Here is a 17,613-nt window from a genome sequence, read left to right on the forward strand (position 1 = left end):
AAAACAAAACAAACAAAAAACAGAATAAACCAGTAAGACTTGAAGCGATTTCTTCATAGCATGTAGGAGTGGGATGGATATACGTAGCTTTCAGATGATAAGAGCAACTAAAAATTTCCATTTAAAAAAATGCAAATACCTTGTTTCCAACTTATGTGTAACTTCTATCAGTTTATTTTCTAAGCTGAGGATACTTGTAATTTTGTACCATCAATGTGAACCTTAGCAAAGTTTTACATTGAGCCTTGAACAACAAACATTTCAGATGAAATTTCAAGTGTGATTATCTGGGTATATTTCAGTAGCACTACTTGGCCACAAGCACTGATTATCTCAGTAAGACTAAACTTTGCAAAGGCCTTCCCCTAGCTAACTGCAGACATTAGGCATAAGCCCCTTCTTTCCAGCGCATTTATGGTCTCCACAGTCTACTTCCCCGTTTGACCTTTGTAGACCTCTAGATAGTTGTAACTGGCTTGGGGTGACATCTTGTTTGATGAAAATTTAAAAGTCTGACATTTGTCCCCTCTAGAGAATTGGTAACCCCTAATTCCTTGGAAAGTATCCTTTAAAATCTATGGACATTTTTCTATAGTTGGACAATTAGAATGGCATAGATGCCTTGAACACTGATATTTAGTGATAACAGCCAGTTTCTCCCCAAAGGCTTTTGTGCTAGTGTGTTATGACAGACCGATGCTCTCCTGAGGTGAAGCCACGTCCATCTTCAGATGTGTACTGCAACTATTAACCGAACATTATTATTATAATTTGGAAGAATGGATAGAGCCAGTTTCACTTGTGGACTCAAACACACTAATGAATACTGTTGCAAATTCCTGTATCCAGAGCTATGTTACTGCAGATGTTTAGAAACCAGAACAGTCCTCACATCACCATCACGGAGTTATGCACAATGCCACAGGACAGCTACTGTGGCTCTTGCTGGCATTCATGCATTCATCCTAATGGATATTCAGATGTTCCTCTTCCAGGATCATCATGTTTTTCAAACAGCAAGTGAATTGTGACATACCTATTAAGCAATCACCAGCTAGAAAATACTAAGTAATTTCCTGATATTCTGTTGGTGAGAGCTCTGTGCCTATGTCTGTTGTGGATAGTATCTATATCTGAAGCTGCTCCTTTGATTTCTAAGATATGTAGTTTTGTGACCTCTCTGGCTAGGGACTTTTTCTGAGCTCTTAAAGTGTTAAATTTGTAGTTTAACAAAGGGATTCATTGTAGAGTCCACACACACTCGATTGTGTAACTATTTTCTAAAAATTTCTACAAATTTCTTATTGAGAAAGATCAGCTGTGTGATATAAACAGCATGGTAATGCTATCATCAGACTTGCTTCTCTGTCTGTAAAACTTAGATTTTTGTAAAACTTAGATTTCTTTTTTTTTTTTTTTTTTTTGAGAGCAGAGTCTCGCTCTTCGCCCGGGCTGGAAGTGCAGTGGCCGGATCTCAGGGCTCACTGCAAGCTCGGCGGCCTCGCCAGGTTCACAGCGCCATTCTCCTGCCTCAGGCCTCCCGAGTAGCTGGACTAGCAGGCGGGCCCACCACCTCGCCCACGCTAGTTTTTTGTATTTTTTAGTAGAGAGCGGGGTTTCACCTTGTTAGCCAGGATGGTCTCGATTTCCGCTGGGACGCCTCGTGATCTGGCGCCGTCTCGGCCTCCCAAAGTGCTGGGATTACAGGCTTGAGCCACCCGCGCCCGGCCAACTTAGATTTCTTATAATTACTGCTGGTATGTCTTTATGTGAAGTTCTTTTTTTTTTTTTTTCTCTTTTTTTTTTTTTTTTTTTTTGAGATGGAATCTTGGGCTCTATCGGCACAGGCTGAGTGGCAGTGGCGGCGATCTCGGCTCACCGCAAGCTCCGCCTCCCGGGTTCACGCCTAATTTCTCCTGCTCAGCTCCTGAGTAGCTGGGACTGACAGGCCCCGCCCCCTGGCTAAGTTTTTGTATTTTTAGTAAAGACGGGGTTTCACCGTGTTAGCCAGGATGGTCTCGATCTCCTGACCTCGCGATCCGCCCGCCTCCGCCTCCCAAAGTGCTGGGATTACAGGCGTGAGCCACCGCGCCCGGCCATGAAGTTCTTTTTAAAATAATGGAATAAAAGTCATGTGCTAATCTTGGATAAAGCAGGGACAGTGATGGGCCTAGCTATGGTATGTGTTTGTGCCCCAGACTGTCAGGGCTCAGCACACTATTGATCAAGGTCTTTTATCTTGGTTTCTTGAAGGTGGTGGCATGAAAGTCTTTTCTGTGTATAAATCCAAGCAAGCAGGGTGAGTCTTTATAGTGCTCCTGAGCAACCACTGAAAGCTCAAACAAAGTCTGCTAAAATTTAAGGTCAAACCAAACTGAATTGCCTACTGAGAGATTGTGGAAGGAGTTTATACCACCTGCTCTTGTCCTGCATCCTTTCATTTAAGTCACCCAGCAGTATCCTATTTAAGGCCATTGAAGAAAGTTCGCAGAGCACCAAGGGGTAGCAGTAGTGAGAAGGAGCCAAATTCAGACACAACATCTGATTGTAATTAAATACTGTTGGACAGGCCAGGTGCAGTGGCTCACGTCTATAATCCCAGCACTTTGAGAGGCCAAGGTAGGTGGATCACTTGAGCCCAAGAGTTCAAGACCAGCCTGGTCAAAATACCGAAACCACCCCTCCCCATCTCTGCAAAAAATTAAAAAGTTAGCCAGGTGTGGTGGCATGCACCTGTGGTCCCATCTATTCAGGAGGCTGAAGCAGGAGGATCACTTGAGCCCATGAGTTTAAGACTGCAGTGACCCATGATGGCACCAGTGCACTACAGCCTGGGAGACAGAGTGAGACCTTGTCTCTATAAAAATAAGTATTAAATACTGTTGGAAGTATATACCTTCCTACTGCAAAAAACTTCAGGATCCCAGGGTTGACAGAAGTAAAAAGAATTCAAATGGAATGAATAATTAGAAAATCACAGTGTCACTTTGGGAGGCCAAGGCAGGCAGATCACCTGAGGTCAGGAGTTCGAGACCAGCCTGGCCAACATGGTGAACCCTCCTCTCTACTAAAAATACAAAAATTAGCTGGGCGTGGTGGCAGGCGCCTGTAATCCCAGCTATTGGGAGGCTGAGGCAGGAGAATCGCCTGAACCTGGGAGGCGGAGGTTGCAGTGAGCCGAGATCATGCCATCGCATTCCAGCCTCGGGGACAAGAGCGAGATTCCATCTCAAAAAAAAAGGAAAAGAAAAGAAAATCACAGTGTTTTCTGAATTACATGACAATTTTTTTTTTCTTTTTTTGAGATCTCGCTCTGTCACCCAGGCTGGAGTGCAGTGGCGCCATCTCAGCTCACTGCAAGTTCCACCTCCCAGGTTTTAGGCCATTCTCATGCCTCAGCCTCCCGAGTAGCTGAACTACAGGCGTGCACCACCACGCCTGGCTAATTTTTTGTATTTTTAGTAGAGATGGGGTTTTACCGTGTTAGCCAGGGTGGTCTCAATTTCCTTACCTCGTTATCCACCCACCTTGGCCTTCCAGAGTGCTGGGATTACAGGCGTGAGTCACCACACCGGGCCAATTACATGACGATTCTAATTCTTCACCTCTCTGTGCTAGCTCCTTTTCAGCACCTACTGTAACCAAATCTTGACCTGATTTTTTGATTAAAGTGGGTGCAGTTGTAAAGGCAGCTTAGGAAAGTGGGATATGGAGCCTAAAGTGAAGTAAGTCTTAGGCAACCTGCCTCTTGGTGCTTTCCATCATCCTCACAGAAGGTGGTACCTTGTCCTTCCCTATTCCACCTCTTCTCAGGCAACCCTGTTCTCTCTATTTTCAGTCTCTGTTCAGGAGCTGAGGTGACAGCTGCATTTACCCTACCTGAATGTATCTCTTACGTGTTCTGGACACTGAAAAGACAGCACTGCTGTTCTAATGAGCTCAGAAACTAGACACTTTAAATTTCCCTTCATATATCAGAGACAGTGGATCTGGCAATCCAGAACCAAGGAGAAAGTTTTTGTTGTTGTCTCCAGGAGAGTCTTCTGCCCATGCTTTAAATTTAGATGTTATTAACTAACATCTTAGTAAACACTCAGCTGAGGACATGATGTTGCAGGAATTCATAGAATAAAATGAGGAGGCATGCTAGAGGGAGGCGAAAGAACACTAAGTATGGCAGATGGTGGGCACCATTTTTATACCTCCTTCAACTCCTTGTCCTGAAGGTTCTTAGCTGGATGTGAGCTACTAGGAGGTGGGAAAGTCATGAGAATTACACATGGAGGCTAGTGAACATGCCATCATTAAGATTTCTCAAAAGAAAGTGGAATTTTAGACGTAGTCTAAGTATGTAGTAATGAATCGATTTAATTTAATGAATGCTCATATAATGTGCTTAGATACATTGCCAGCTGGAAGGAAATTGCTACAAGCAACTCTTCAGCTAATTTCAAAGGTAGGTGATTTTTAGCAGTACCTTATAGGAAATTCTCATGAACAAAAAATGCATTCCACACATGTATTTCTAGGCATTTAACCTTTCAGTAATCTGCATGATGTATAAATTTAGATGCATTTGTCAAGTCATTTTTACCTTTGTATGTAAGATTGCTGTTTGGGAATAGAGGGTAATGTCCTATATTATTTAAGGTTGAATAAAATGATTTTAAAAATATGAATCCTTTTTTTTTTTGAGACGGAGTCTCACTCTGTCGCCCAGGCTGGAGTGCAGTGGTGCAATCTCGGCTCACTGCAAGCTCCGCCTCCCGGGTTCGTGCCATTCTCCTGCCTCAGCCTGACTGCAGGTGCCCGCCATCACGCCCAGCTAATTTTTGTATTTTTATTAGAGACGGGGTTTCACCATGTTAGCCAGAATAGTCTTGATCTCCTGACCTTGTGATCTGACTGCCTCGGCCTCCCAAAGTGCTGGGATTACAGGCGAGAGCCACTGCCCCTGGCCAAAATATGAATCCTATTTTAAAAGTTACTGGTCAGGCTCAGTGGCTCACACCTGTAATCCCAGCACTTTGGGAGGCTGAGGCAGATGACTCACTTGAGGTCAGGAGTTCGAGACCAGCCTGGCCAACATGGTGAAACCCTGACTCTACTAAAAATACAAAAATTAGCTGGGCATGGTGGCAGATGCCTGTAATCTCAGATACTCTAGAGGCTGTGGCAAGAGAATTGTTTGAACAGCGAGGTGGAGGTTGTGGTGAGCCAAGATTGCACCACTAAACTCCAGCCTGGGTAACAGAGTGAAAAAAAAAAAAAACAGTTACTTATAGTTTTAGTAATGATTTTCATGAGCAGACTTCATTCGGTAAAATAAATGCCTCAAAATGTTGAAAACAGTTTTTAGGTTCTAGGCCACTATTGTTCTGCCAGTAGTTAGCAGTACTGAAATGCTGAAAGTGAAAGCCAGCATGTTGAAGAAGAGTGTCATCAGACCCCAGAAATGCCAATAATTTTAACATAGCCAAAGCCTAATGATGGTGTATGAGTTCTGTCCTAATAGCAGATAGGAGAAGCAATAAAGAGGTTAGGATTGTGGAGTTTTTTGTTTGTTTGTTTGTTTTTGTTTTTGTTTTGAGACAGAGTCTCACTCTGTTGCCCAGGCTGGAGTGCAGTGGCCCAGATCTCAGTTCACTGCAGCCTCAGCCTCCCAAGCTCACCGATTCTCCCACTGCAGCCTCCTGGGTAGCTGGGGCCATAGGCACACACCACCATGCCCAGCTAATTTTTTTATTTTTGTCAAGATGGGATTTCGCCATGTTGCCCAGGCTGGTCTTGAACTCTTAGACTCATGTGATCTGCCCATCTTGGCTTCCCAACGGATAGTGGAGTCTTGATTCAGAGTGCCTGGGTTTGATTTTTGGCTCCACTCTTTACTGGCTATATGATCTTGGGCAAGTTACTAGCTCAGTTTCCTCATCAGTAAAATAATAACAGTAGTACCTGGCACATAGGTTGTGAGAAAATGAGATAATCATGCACAGAGCTTAGAATAGTCCCTATCTCATAATGCATACTCCATAAATATGAACTATCCTTAGTATTTACTGATCCACCTATTTCCATCTCATTGCCACCCACTCAGCCCAAGTTGCCTTCATCCCTCTACAGGCTTCTGCAATAGCCTCCAAACCAATGCCTCTCCATTCCCTTCCTGCACAATAGATAGTGATCTTTTACATATTTAAATCAGCACAGAGACCCAGCACAGTGGCTCATGCCTGTAATCCCAGCACTTTGGGAGGCCAAGTTTGGAGGATTGCTTGAGGCAAAGAGTTCAAGACCAGCCTGGGCAACACAGAGAGACTCTCACTCTACAAAAAATAAAATGTCAGCAGGGCATGGTGGCATGCACCTGTAGTCCTTGCTACTTGGGAAGCTGAGGCGGGAGAATCGTTTGAGCCCAGGAGGTGGAGGCTGTGTGATTGCGCCACTGCACTCCAGCCTAGACAACAGAGTGAGACCCTGTCTCAAAAAAAAAAAAAAGAAAAAAGGAAACAATATAAATTACTGAGTTAAAAGAAATTACTGTGATAAGAAGGAAAGATATAGGATGGTAGTTGAAAGGAGCACAAGAGCAAGTGAAAATTATTTTAAGTAGTGGAGATTTGCATAACTGCAGTCAGTGAAGGTGATACATTGAAGATGTTGGCATTGGAGAAGAGGAGAATGTGTATCACTTCTTCAAGAAGCAAGAGAAGATAAATCCAGAGCAGATTTAGAAACATGGGCTCTTGAGAGGAAAAGGGCATCTCTCCCTTTGTGAATAAAGAAGTTAGCTAATAGTTAATTACAGAGCACCAACTAAATGCCAGATGCTCTAAGTTCTTTACATGCACTGTCACATTTAATTCTTGCAGGAATATGATGAGGTAGGTGCAGTTATTATCCCCATTTTACGGATGAGAACACTAAGACTTAGGTTAAATAATTTGTCCCAAATTACACAGTTAGTTACTAGTAGATCAGACCTAAAACCCAGGTCCTGCAGAGCCTTTTGTAGGGATGGACAGTGATATGTGAGAGTGAAAGTGGGATGAACTCAGAAATTTGGAGCATTTCTGGTTTCAGGTGAAGATATTTGCTTTAAGAGTGATGAAAAGGAATATGGAACAGATTGGCACACAGTAGCATTTTGAATGAACATCTTATTATATCTGGTATCTTTCTAATCATTTGTCACTTCTCTTTAGGATTCAGATTTGATCAAGCACAGAAAAACATATATGACTATGGAGGAGATATATCAAAAATGCAAATGGAAACACCAGATCATACTTATTGTGAAAATGTTTATCAAGAACCAAATGTAACTAGATTAACGCCTGATTCTACTTATGGACTATAAAGTACTTTATTTCTATTCTGAGTTATAGACATTTGAGCCCTCCATCCATCAGTTATAGTCAAGGGATAGTGTATTCTGACTGGAATAACTTGTTTATATATTCTGGGCACAGAATCTAGCTCAGTTAAGTAAGGAAAATTGAGCAGAAATAGAACACTGGACTGAATACAATGATCATGGCAAATATAGAAATTATTCCTAGTGTTCTGAGAAACTGTAGTATTCTAACAGTTACACTTAAGTAAAGAGACTACATTTAGGTGCAAGAAACTTCAGACTGATGATTTTGCATGTTTACTGGAGGCATTTAGTGCAATCATGGAAGGCAGAGCTTTCGGTCCCTTTATCCCATATCCAAGTGTGCCTTGCTTCTTCCCCCATCTCCCGCTTTATCCCTCTCATTACTCCATTTTTTTCTTCACTGAACTTTTTTCTTTCTTCCTCTTGATTCTCTGTCTCCTTACTCATTATAGTTGTCTTTGCAATTCTGTTTCCCTCACACTTAGTTACTGCCTATTTTATGTCGTAGTTATTTCTTTTCTTTCTTTTGTAATGTGCTTTATCTTTCCTTGTTTACGTTTTTCTCTTTACTTGCTTTCATCAATGTTGTGCTTTCCTTTTTTCATTTTCCTTTCTACATCATTCCCCTAATCTCAGTTTTTTGGGGCCTACGATTTGCCTTCACTACTCTGCAGGCAATACAATTCTTTGGATTCCCATTCCCTTTCTTCCAGGTTAGAGCAGTGAATTAGTTTTTTATCACTGCATAATAAATTACCCCAAGACAGCAGCTTAAAGCACCAAAAGTTATTATCTTGTTCAGTTTCTGAGGGTTAGGAAACTGGGAGTGGTTTAGTTGGGTGGCTCTGGCTTGAAGTCTCTCAGGAGGTTGCAATAAAGATTTTGCCCAGGGCTGCAGTCAGCTGAAAGCTTGACTGGGTTGGAGAATCTGCCTACAAGACGGCACACGTGAACGGTTGTTGGCAGGAGGCCTCAATTCCTTGATACATAGACCTCCCCATAGGATAGCTTGAGTGCCCTCATAACATGGCTGAGCAAGCAACCTGAGAGAGAGAGCAAGGAGGAAGCCACAATGCCTTTTAAGACCTAGACTCAGAGGCCACACACCATCACTTCTGCCCTATTTTATTAATTAGAAATGCATCAAGTCAAGCCTATACTTATGGAGAGGGGAATTAAGCTCTATCTCTTAAAAGGAAGACTATCACAAAATTTGTGAAAACATTTAAAATCAACACAAAGAGAAAAGGAACAATCTTAGTGGTTCCTTTCAAAGGAAACCATAAGACATTGGTACAGATAGTTTGTTTAGGAGATAATCGCAGAAAACACAAATTAGAAATTAGATAATTAGAAATTAGAGAAATTAGAAATTAGAGAAAGTGACACACAGAAGGGAGAAAAACCAAAAAACATTTGTGTTAAGAATGGGTTATTGCTGTGGGTGTCCAGGCCTCAGTTTGCTAGGAATGCTCTGAGGAACCATACAGAGTGCACTTCAGAATTTTCCTGCTAGTGGACAGAGAAACCAGGTATTTATCTACCAGCATGAGGAGCCAGACATGACCAGGCAGCAATCATAGCTTTAGGTTCAGTGGAATCCTTACTGTGACCTCCAGGGGAGCCATTCCCTCACTGGATACAGGGAGGATACATGTAACCAGTGGCTACATGGACTCAGTTCTGCTGGGACAAGAAGCAGAAATTCCCAAGGGATCACTGAGAGTAGTGGTGAGAGGGGCCAACCTTATTTCCATCCCTTGGTTCTTGGACCCATATGTCATAACCGTATTTAAGTTATTTAGACAGAGCACCATATAATGGCCCTTGGTTCAATGTATATATCACATCCTGGAGGAAAATGCTCCAACCTAGCTGCCTGTCCTACTCAAGCTAGAACCTTAGGTTACTCTTTAATAGGCCAATTTAACACTCTAATAGTTTCTGGATTGTGTGGCATATGATAGGACTAGTGTTTTCCATGGTCATATACTCATTTTTAAAATTCCTTTACTGTAAAATTGGTCCCTTGGTTAGAAAGCCCATAATAGTAAATCATGCATTTTATAGGTCCTTAAATAGTGGTCCTTAAATAGTGGTTCTGATAGAGCCACCATGGTCAAGAAAGGCAAATCCATACCTGCACCAAGTAGCAATCCCTGTTAGGAATGAATTGCTGCAATGTCCAAATAAGAATGGGTCTGTTATAATCATGTTGCCACCAAATAACTGATTGGTCTTTTCAAATGATGGTGCCATATCAAGGCCAAGTGTCATTCAGCAGTGGAAGCAGCTAGATTAGTTTTTCTGAGAAAAGGCCCATGATTTTGGGCCCTTGGCTTCCATCCATGCCATCATGACTCTTCTGTACATGAGCTAATTGCATAAGCACTAGGGTGGCCAAGAGCATGTTGGCTGGCCCTCAGTGCCAAAGTCACCTTATCCATCTGGTTGTTCAGTGTGTCTTCTGTAGTGGATGCTCTCTGGTAAGCATAAAAGTGATAAGTGAAGATCCACACCTTATAAGTCAATCGTTATGACATTTCCCAGATTTCCTTGTCTCTGATCTAATTTTGCCCTTTCCGAGTTAAGTACCTGACCAATGAGTCAAACTATTTGCCACTGCCCAAGAATTCATGTATATCTCTACTTAAGGCTACTTCTTGCTCAATAAGAAGTGAATGACCAAGTATAGTGCTCAAAGCTTTGCCCACTAGGATTTTCCCTTACCGCTGTTCTTTAGGGCTATACCTAAGTGGGGCTGTAGTAAGGCATCAATCCAGTTTTAGCTTGAGCCAACTCATTCATGAACAAGGCCCAAGTTCATAGGGAACTTCTCTACCTCGAGTGACATACCATAGTATAACATAGTCAGTATCATCAGTGTGGGCTGAGAGAGAAGCATTTGGGCAACTGCATTAGGTGACGTGGAGATGAGGGCTTTTGTTGTGTAACTTACTTGTGCTTTTCAAATCTGCTGGAGATAATTCCCAAATGTCTCATGTAATGGGTATCTACTGTGCCTGCTAGATCTGACAGTTCACAGCAAATAACCTCCCCCCTTGAAATCTGTCAGATATTACCCCTTTTTGAGAAACTATATCCATGACTATTTACTCTCCCAGACATTCCATGTAACATTTATCACCAAGCCCTGCTTGAGGAGTAAGAAAGTAAAGCAGCTGGCCTGTGCTCCCTTCACTTTGTCAAGGGAACTTCTAGGTATATCTAATGTTATTTGTCCTTGTGTAGAAGTTCCTTAGTAGGCTGACCCTGAGTAAGGGTTACTTAAATAAACCCAGGAGCTATGGATTTCTGAGGCATGGCTTCCTGAAGAATGTTATATAACCTATACGATTCCATGGGGTATCAAATTGAGACGTTTTGTGATTTAAATATCCCTGCTCTGTGTAATGCAAACCCACAAAACCTTAACTGGAGACCTAATCTGTTATTCTAGGCCAGATAACCCATGTTCAGTGTGGCTGAAGCTCCACAGTCCAGCTGTCCCAGACCTTTCTCTGCCTTGTCTGAGCCTTGATTCCCTGTATCATTGAAATTATTTGTAAAACTTCATACTGAATGAAATCTTTATGTGAATCTGACATGACAATCCAATCTTTTGTTAGTTCACATACTAATATCATCACGTAAATACCTGCTGAATTCATGTATTTCATCTGTGCTGTCACAAACATAGACCATGCCACCATCATCTTTTGCTAACTGGTTTCTTTGACTCAGGTCTTGTTTTCCACACCACAGCCAAAGTGATCTTTCTAAATACAAATGTATTTAATTTTCTTCACTTAAAACACTTCAGTGCCACCTCATGGCAGCCAGGTTAAATCCAAACTTTTAAATATAGTTACAGTGTCCTTGAGGAGTGATATGGTTTGGATTTGTGTCCCCGCCCAAATCTCATGTAATTGTAATCCCCATTGTTGGAGGAGGGGTCTGGTGGGAGGTGATTGGATCATGGGGGTGGGTTTCCCCCTTCCTGTTTTCATGATAGTGAGTTCTCACGAGATCTGGTTGTTTAAAAGTGTGTAGCGTGTCTCCTTTGCCCTCTTCCTCCTGCTCCAGCCATGTAGGACTTGCCTGTTTCTCCTTCACCTTCTGTCATGATTGTAAGTTTCCTGAGGCCACCTCAGCCATGCTTCCTGTGCAGCCTGTGGAACCAGACCCAATTAAATCTCTTTTCTTTATAGATTACCCAGTCTCAGGTAGTTCTTTATAAGCAATGAGAGAACAGACTAGTACAATGATCTTGCCCCTCTTCACCTCTCCAGACTCACCTTTCTCCACTTTCCATCCCCATACTATTAATATTCCATCATTTTCTATATAACCTATAACCTAGCCATATTGAAGTTTTCAGTTTTGTAAATGCACGATTCTGTCTTCCCACCAGCTGATTGCCCTGTCTGAAATGCTCCCTCATCAGTTCCTCCAATACCATTTTCCCAATATTCTGTGGAATATTGGTGAGTGTGGTTGTCTGTTGGCATCCCCGGGGGATTTGTTCCGGGCTCGCACAGACACCAAAATCTGCGGATGTTCAAGTCCCTTACATAAGACAACGTCGTGTTTACATATAACCTATACACATCCTCCTATATTAGTTTAAGGCATCTCCAGATGACTTATAATACCTGATACAATGTAAGTGCTATATAAATAGTTGTTATACTATATTGCTTAAAAATCTGTGTTATTTTAATTGTTATATTGGTATTTTTTATGTTTCAGATATTTTTTGTATGCAGTTGGTTGAATCTGTGAATGCAGAACCCTCAGATATGAGGGCCGACCATGTTTATTTGGCTGGAATTAACACAAAAAAATCTGATTAATAGTGATTTAAACAAAGAGGACTGTTTTCCTCAAATAGTCTATTCCACAAGTTACGTTTGTTCAGCTCTTTAATGATGCCATCACATAGCAAGGCTCTTTCTACCTTTTTGCTCTACCATCTTTAATATGTGGCTTGTTGTGTTTGAGCGTGTTCTCTTATGGTTGCAAGATGGCTATGAAAACTCCACACATCATGTCCATGATAGACAGAAAAGGGGCACCATAGCAAGTTCTCCTTTTATCAGAAAAGCAAAAGCCTTACTAGAAGCCCCTGCCTAAGTCACCTTAGACGTCGTTGAACAAAACTGGGTCACAGGGGCACCCTTGGCTAAAAGAAGCTAGAAAAGCAAAAATCTGTCTTTCAGTTTCCACAGTGGAAGGAATAAAGGATTGGAGATGACTGCTGGGTCAAAGGAACAGAGTCCACCACACTCTCCAGTCTGAATTACTCTATGTTCCCCAAAGCACCTTGTACTTTTACCCATCATGACACTTAGCACATTGTATCTTTAAAAAACTGTCCATAATCCTAATAGACCAATGTTTATACCTCAAGTATAAAAACAAATCAGCCAGAAAATCTATTATTTAATAATAGATTTAATTTAAAAATCTGATTTACTGAGATAAAATTTACATACAGTTTACCCATTTTGAGTGTTCAGCTTGATGAGTTTTAACAAATATATGCATTACTGTGATTTCCACAATATGTAAGACATTTCCATGACCTCCAAATTGTGCGTCTTTGTAGTTAACTGACTCACTCCAACTTAAGCCTCTGTCAACCACTAATCTCTCCATCACTAACATTCTGCCTTTTCTAGAATGTTATATAAATGAAATCATATAGTATGTGGTATTTTTTTGTCCCACTTCTTTCATTTAGCATAATGCTTTTGAGATTCATCCATGTTGTATCAGTAATTCATTCCTTGTTTAATGACTAGTGTTCCATATCACAATATGTTTATTCATTCACCAGCTGATAGACATTTCATTGTTTCCAGGTTGGGGCCATTAAAAAAAAGCCGCTATTGACATTCATACACAAGTTTTTGTTTGTTTTTGAGACACAGTTTCACTTTGTTGCCCTGGCTGGAGTGCAGTGGCATAGTCTCGGCTCACTGCAACTCTGGGGCTCAAGCGATTCTCATGCCTCAGACTCCCAAGGAGTTGGCATTACAGGCACCTGCCAACATGCTCAGCTAATTTTTTTTTTTTTCAGACGGAGTTTTGCTCTTGTTGCCAGGCTGGACTGCAATGGTGCAATCGTGGCTCACCACAACCTCCGCCTCCTGGGTTCAAGCAATTCTCCTGCCTCAGCCTTCCAAGTAGCTGAGATTACAGGCACCTGCCACCACGCTCAGCTAATTTTTGTATTTTAGTAGAGACAGGGTTTTCCATGTTGGTTAGGTTGGTCTCGAACTCCTGACCTCAGGTGATCTACCCACCTCGGCCTCCCAAAGTGCTGGGATTACAGGTGTGAGCTACCATGCCCAACTCATGCTCAGCTAATTTTTGTATTCTTAGTAGAGACAGGGTTTTAACATGTTGGCCAGGCTGGTCTCGAACTCCTGACCTCAACTGATCCACCCACCTCGGCCTCCCAAAGTGCTGGGATTACAGGTGTAAGCCACCATGCCTGGCCTCATGCACAAGTCTTTATGGGGACATGTTTTAATTTCTCTTGGGAAATACCTGAGAGTGGGATTGCTCTGATGAACAATAAGTATACATTTAACTCTTTGTTGTATTTTACTTTGGGTTCCAGGATACATGTGCAAAACATGCAGTTTTGTTATATAGGTATACATGTGCCATAGTGGTTTGCTGCACCTATCAACCCATCATCTAGGTTTTAAACCCTGCAGCATTAGGTATTTGTCCTACTGCTCTCCCTCCCCTTGCCATCCACCTGCCGGTGGCCCCAGTGTGTGTTGCTTGCCTCCCTGTGTCCACGTGTTCTCCTCCCACTTATGAGTGAGATGTGGTGTTTAGTTTTCTGTTCCTGTGTTAGTTTGCTGAGGATGATGGCTTCAAGCTTCATCCATGTCCGTTGTAAAGGACATGATCTTGTTCTTTTTTATGGCTGCATAGTATTCCATGATGTATATGTGCCACATTTTCTTTATCCAGTTTATCATCGATAGGCATTTGGGTTGGTTCCAAGTCTTAGCTATTGTAAATAGTGCTGCGATAAACATGATGTGTGTGTGTCTTTATAGTAGAACGATTTATATCCCTTTGGGTATATACCCAGTAGTAGGATTGCTGGGTCAAATGGTATTTCTGGTTCTAGCTTCTTGAGGAATTGCCACACTGTCTTCCACCATGGTTGAACTAATTTACATTCCCACCAATAGTGTAAAAGCATTCCTATTTCTCCACAGCCTCAGCAGCATCTATTGTTTCTTGACTTTTTAATAATCGCCATTCTGAGATGGTATCTCATTGTGGTTTTGATTTACATTTCTCTAATCATCAGTGATGTTGAGCTTTTCTTCATACGTTTGTTGGCTGCATAAAGGTCTTGTTTTGAGAAGTGTCTGTTCATATCCTTTGCCCACTTTTTGATGGGGTTGTTTTTGTCTTGTAAATTTAAGTTCCTTGTAGATTCTGGATATTAGAAGCTGGAGGCCTCATGCTACCTGACTTCAAACTGTTCTACAATGCTAGAGTAACCAAAACAGCATGGTACTGGTACCAAAACAGACATATAGACCCATGGATCAGAACAGAGACCTCAGAAATAACACCACACATGTACAACCATCTGATCTTCGACAAACCTGACAAAAGCAATGGGGAAAAGATTCCCTATTAAATAAATGGTGCTGGGAAAACTGGCTAGCCATATGCAGAAAAATGAAACTGGACCCTTTCCTCACACTTTACACAAAAATTAACTCAAGATGGATTAAAGACTTAAATGTGGCTGGGCACGGTAGCTCATACCTGTAATCCTAGCACTTTGGGAGGCTGAGGTGGGTGGATCACCTGAGGTCAGGAGTTCAAGACCAGCCTGGCCAACACGGCGAAAGCCTGTCTCTACTAAAAATACAAAAATTAGCCGGGCATGGTGGCGGGGGCCTCTAATCCCAGCTACTCACGAGGCTGAGGCAGGAGAATCGCTTGAACCTGACGGGTGGAGGTTGCAGTGAGCCGAGATTTTGCCACTTTACTCCAGCCTGGGCATAAGAGCGAAACTCCATCTTGGTCGGGGGGAGAAAAAGACTTAAGTGTAAAACCCCAAACCATAAACACCCTAGGAGAAAACCTAGGCAGTACCATTCAGGACATAGGCATGGGCAAGGACTTCATAACAAAAACACCAAAAGCAATTGCAACAAAAGCCAGAATTGACAAATGGGATCTAATTAAACTAAAGAGCTTTTGCAAAGCAAAAGAAACTAGCATCAGAGTGCACAGGCAACCTACAGAATGGGAGACAATTTTTGCAATCTATGCATCAGTTTATTTTATAATCTGCTTTCTAAGGTGGCTATACTATTTTGCATTTCCACCAGCAGTAAATAACTTTCAGTTGCTCCACTTGGTTTTTATAAATTGGTATTGTCTGATGTTTTAACTTTGCTTTTCTAGAGGATGTATAACAGTGAATGACATCTTCTTGTGATTTTAATTTGCATTTCCCCAATGACTAGTGATGATGAGGATTTCTAACTTGCCATTTTTAATATCTTCTTCACCAAAGTGTCTGTTCAAATCTTTGGGCAATTTTAATTAGGTGTGTATCTCCTTATTTTGTGTTGAAAGATTTAAAAAATATATTCTAAAACCAAATCCTTTATCACATACTGTTTTGCCAGTTTGTGGCTTTTGTTTTCATTTTCTTAACAATGTCTTTTGATGAGAAAGAGATTTTAATAATGCCCAAGTTACCATTTTTTCTTCACCGGTTCCTGCTTTTAGTGTCTTATCTAGGAAATCATTGCCTAAACCAAGGTCATAAAGTTCTTCTGCAAAATTTAGCTCTCACATTTAAATATATGATCCATTTCTAGTTTATTGTATGTAGTGAGGGAAGGTTTGAGATTCATTTTCTTGAATATGGATATGCACCATTTATTGGAAAGACATCTTTTCTCTGTTACCTTGAAGACTTTGCTGAAAATCAGTAATCACTATGTTGGTCTATTTCTAGACTCCCTGTCCTGCTCCATTAATCTGTGTGTCTGTCTTTATGGCAATATCACCTTGTGTTTCTTTTTTTTTTTCCTTTTTCTTTTATTGGTTGATTGATTGAGATGAAGTCTCTCTCTGTCACCCAGGTTGGAGTGCAGTGGTATAGTCTCAGCTCACTGTAACCTCCACCTCCCGGGTTCAAGCGATTCTCCTGCCTCAGCCTTCTGAGTAGCTGGGATTACAGGTATGCACCACCACCCCTGGCTAATTTTTGTACTTGGGTAATACACATATTTTATATGCCCAATCGTTTCATATTTTTGATGCTATTTTTTAAAAATTTCAACTTCAGACTGGTATTGATGCTATATAGAAATATTGTTGATGTCTTGTATATTGACATTTACCATGTGACATTGTTAATTCTAGAATTAAAGAAATACAGAATCTTTAGGATTTTCTACATATAGATGTTTGTCTTGTGCAAATGAAGATAACTGTAATTCTTTTCAAACGGTATGTCTTTTATTGCTTTCTATTTATATTACTGCATGGCTAGAAACTCCAGCGCAATGTGGAATAGAAGTGGTAAGAGTGGCATCCTTGCCTCATTCCTGATCTTTGGAGATAACCAAGGTTTTCCTCATTAAATATGATGTGAGCTGTTTTTCACAGATGTCCTTTGTCACATGTCTTTTATTCCTAGTTTGATGAGTTTTATCATGAATAAGTATTGAATTTTCTCACAAGCTTTTTCTGCACTACTGGCATGATCATATGGCTTATTTAGTTACATTGATTGAGTCAATCTGGAATAATGCCATTTGGTCATGATTTACCTCTTATATTGATAGAATTGATTTGCTAATATTTTGTGAGGAATTTTATGTAAGTGTTCATGGAGGATATTGATCTTTAGTTTTCTTTCTTGTAATTCTTTTTTTTTTTTTTTGAGACAGAATCTCACTCTGTCACCCAGGCTGGAGTGCAATGGCACGTCTCGGCCCACTGCAACCTCTGCCTCCTGGGTTCAAGCGATTCTTGTGCCATGCACCACCACGCCTAATATATGTATTTTTAAATCTTTGGTAGAGATGAGGTCCCACCATGTTGGCCAGGCGGGTCTTGAACTCCTGACTTAAAGTGATCTGCTGCCTTGGCCTCCCAAAGTGCTGGGATTACAGGTGTAATCCTGGCATCTTTCTTGTAATTTTCTGTCTGGTTTT

General features: G+C 41.3%; 1 protein-coding gene across 9 annotated transcripts in view; it reads left to right on the top strand.

The window, feature by feature from the left end:
- Positions 1 to 17,613, top strand: part of CUNH11orf65 (chromosome unknown C11orf65 homolog) — a 112,673-nt gene that overhangs the window by 60,961 nt on the left and 34,099 nt on the right. Inside the window, exons 8-9 of one of the 9 annotated variants that reach the window (XM_017855261.1) lie at positions 4,401 to 4,456; positions 7,206 to 7,378. The exons of 5 other annotated variants lie outside the window; for them this stretch is intronic. In XM_017855261.1, the coding sequence (XP_017710750.1) occupies positions 4,401 to 4,456; positions 7,206 to 7,360 (211 nt within the window). In that variant the 3' untranslated portion in view covers positions 7,361 to 7,378. Of the gene's footprint in view, positions 1 to 2,253; positions 2,363 to 4,400; positions 4,457 to 7,205; positions 7,379 to 17,613 lie in introns of those variants that run through there. 3 more of the 9 variants (XM_017855260.1, XM_017855268.1, XM_017855267.1) reach the window with 3 other exon arrangements.

Source organism: Rhinopithecus bieti, unplaced genomic scaffold (assembly GCF_001698545.2).
Source record: "Rhinopithecus bieti isolate Rb0 unplaced genomic scaffold, ASM169854v2 scaffold_39705, whole genome shotgun sequence".
In the NCBI taxonomy this organism is placed as follows: domain Eukaryota; kingdom Metazoa; phylum Chordata; class Mammalia; order Primates; family Cercopithecidae; genus Rhinopithecus; species Rhinopithecus bieti.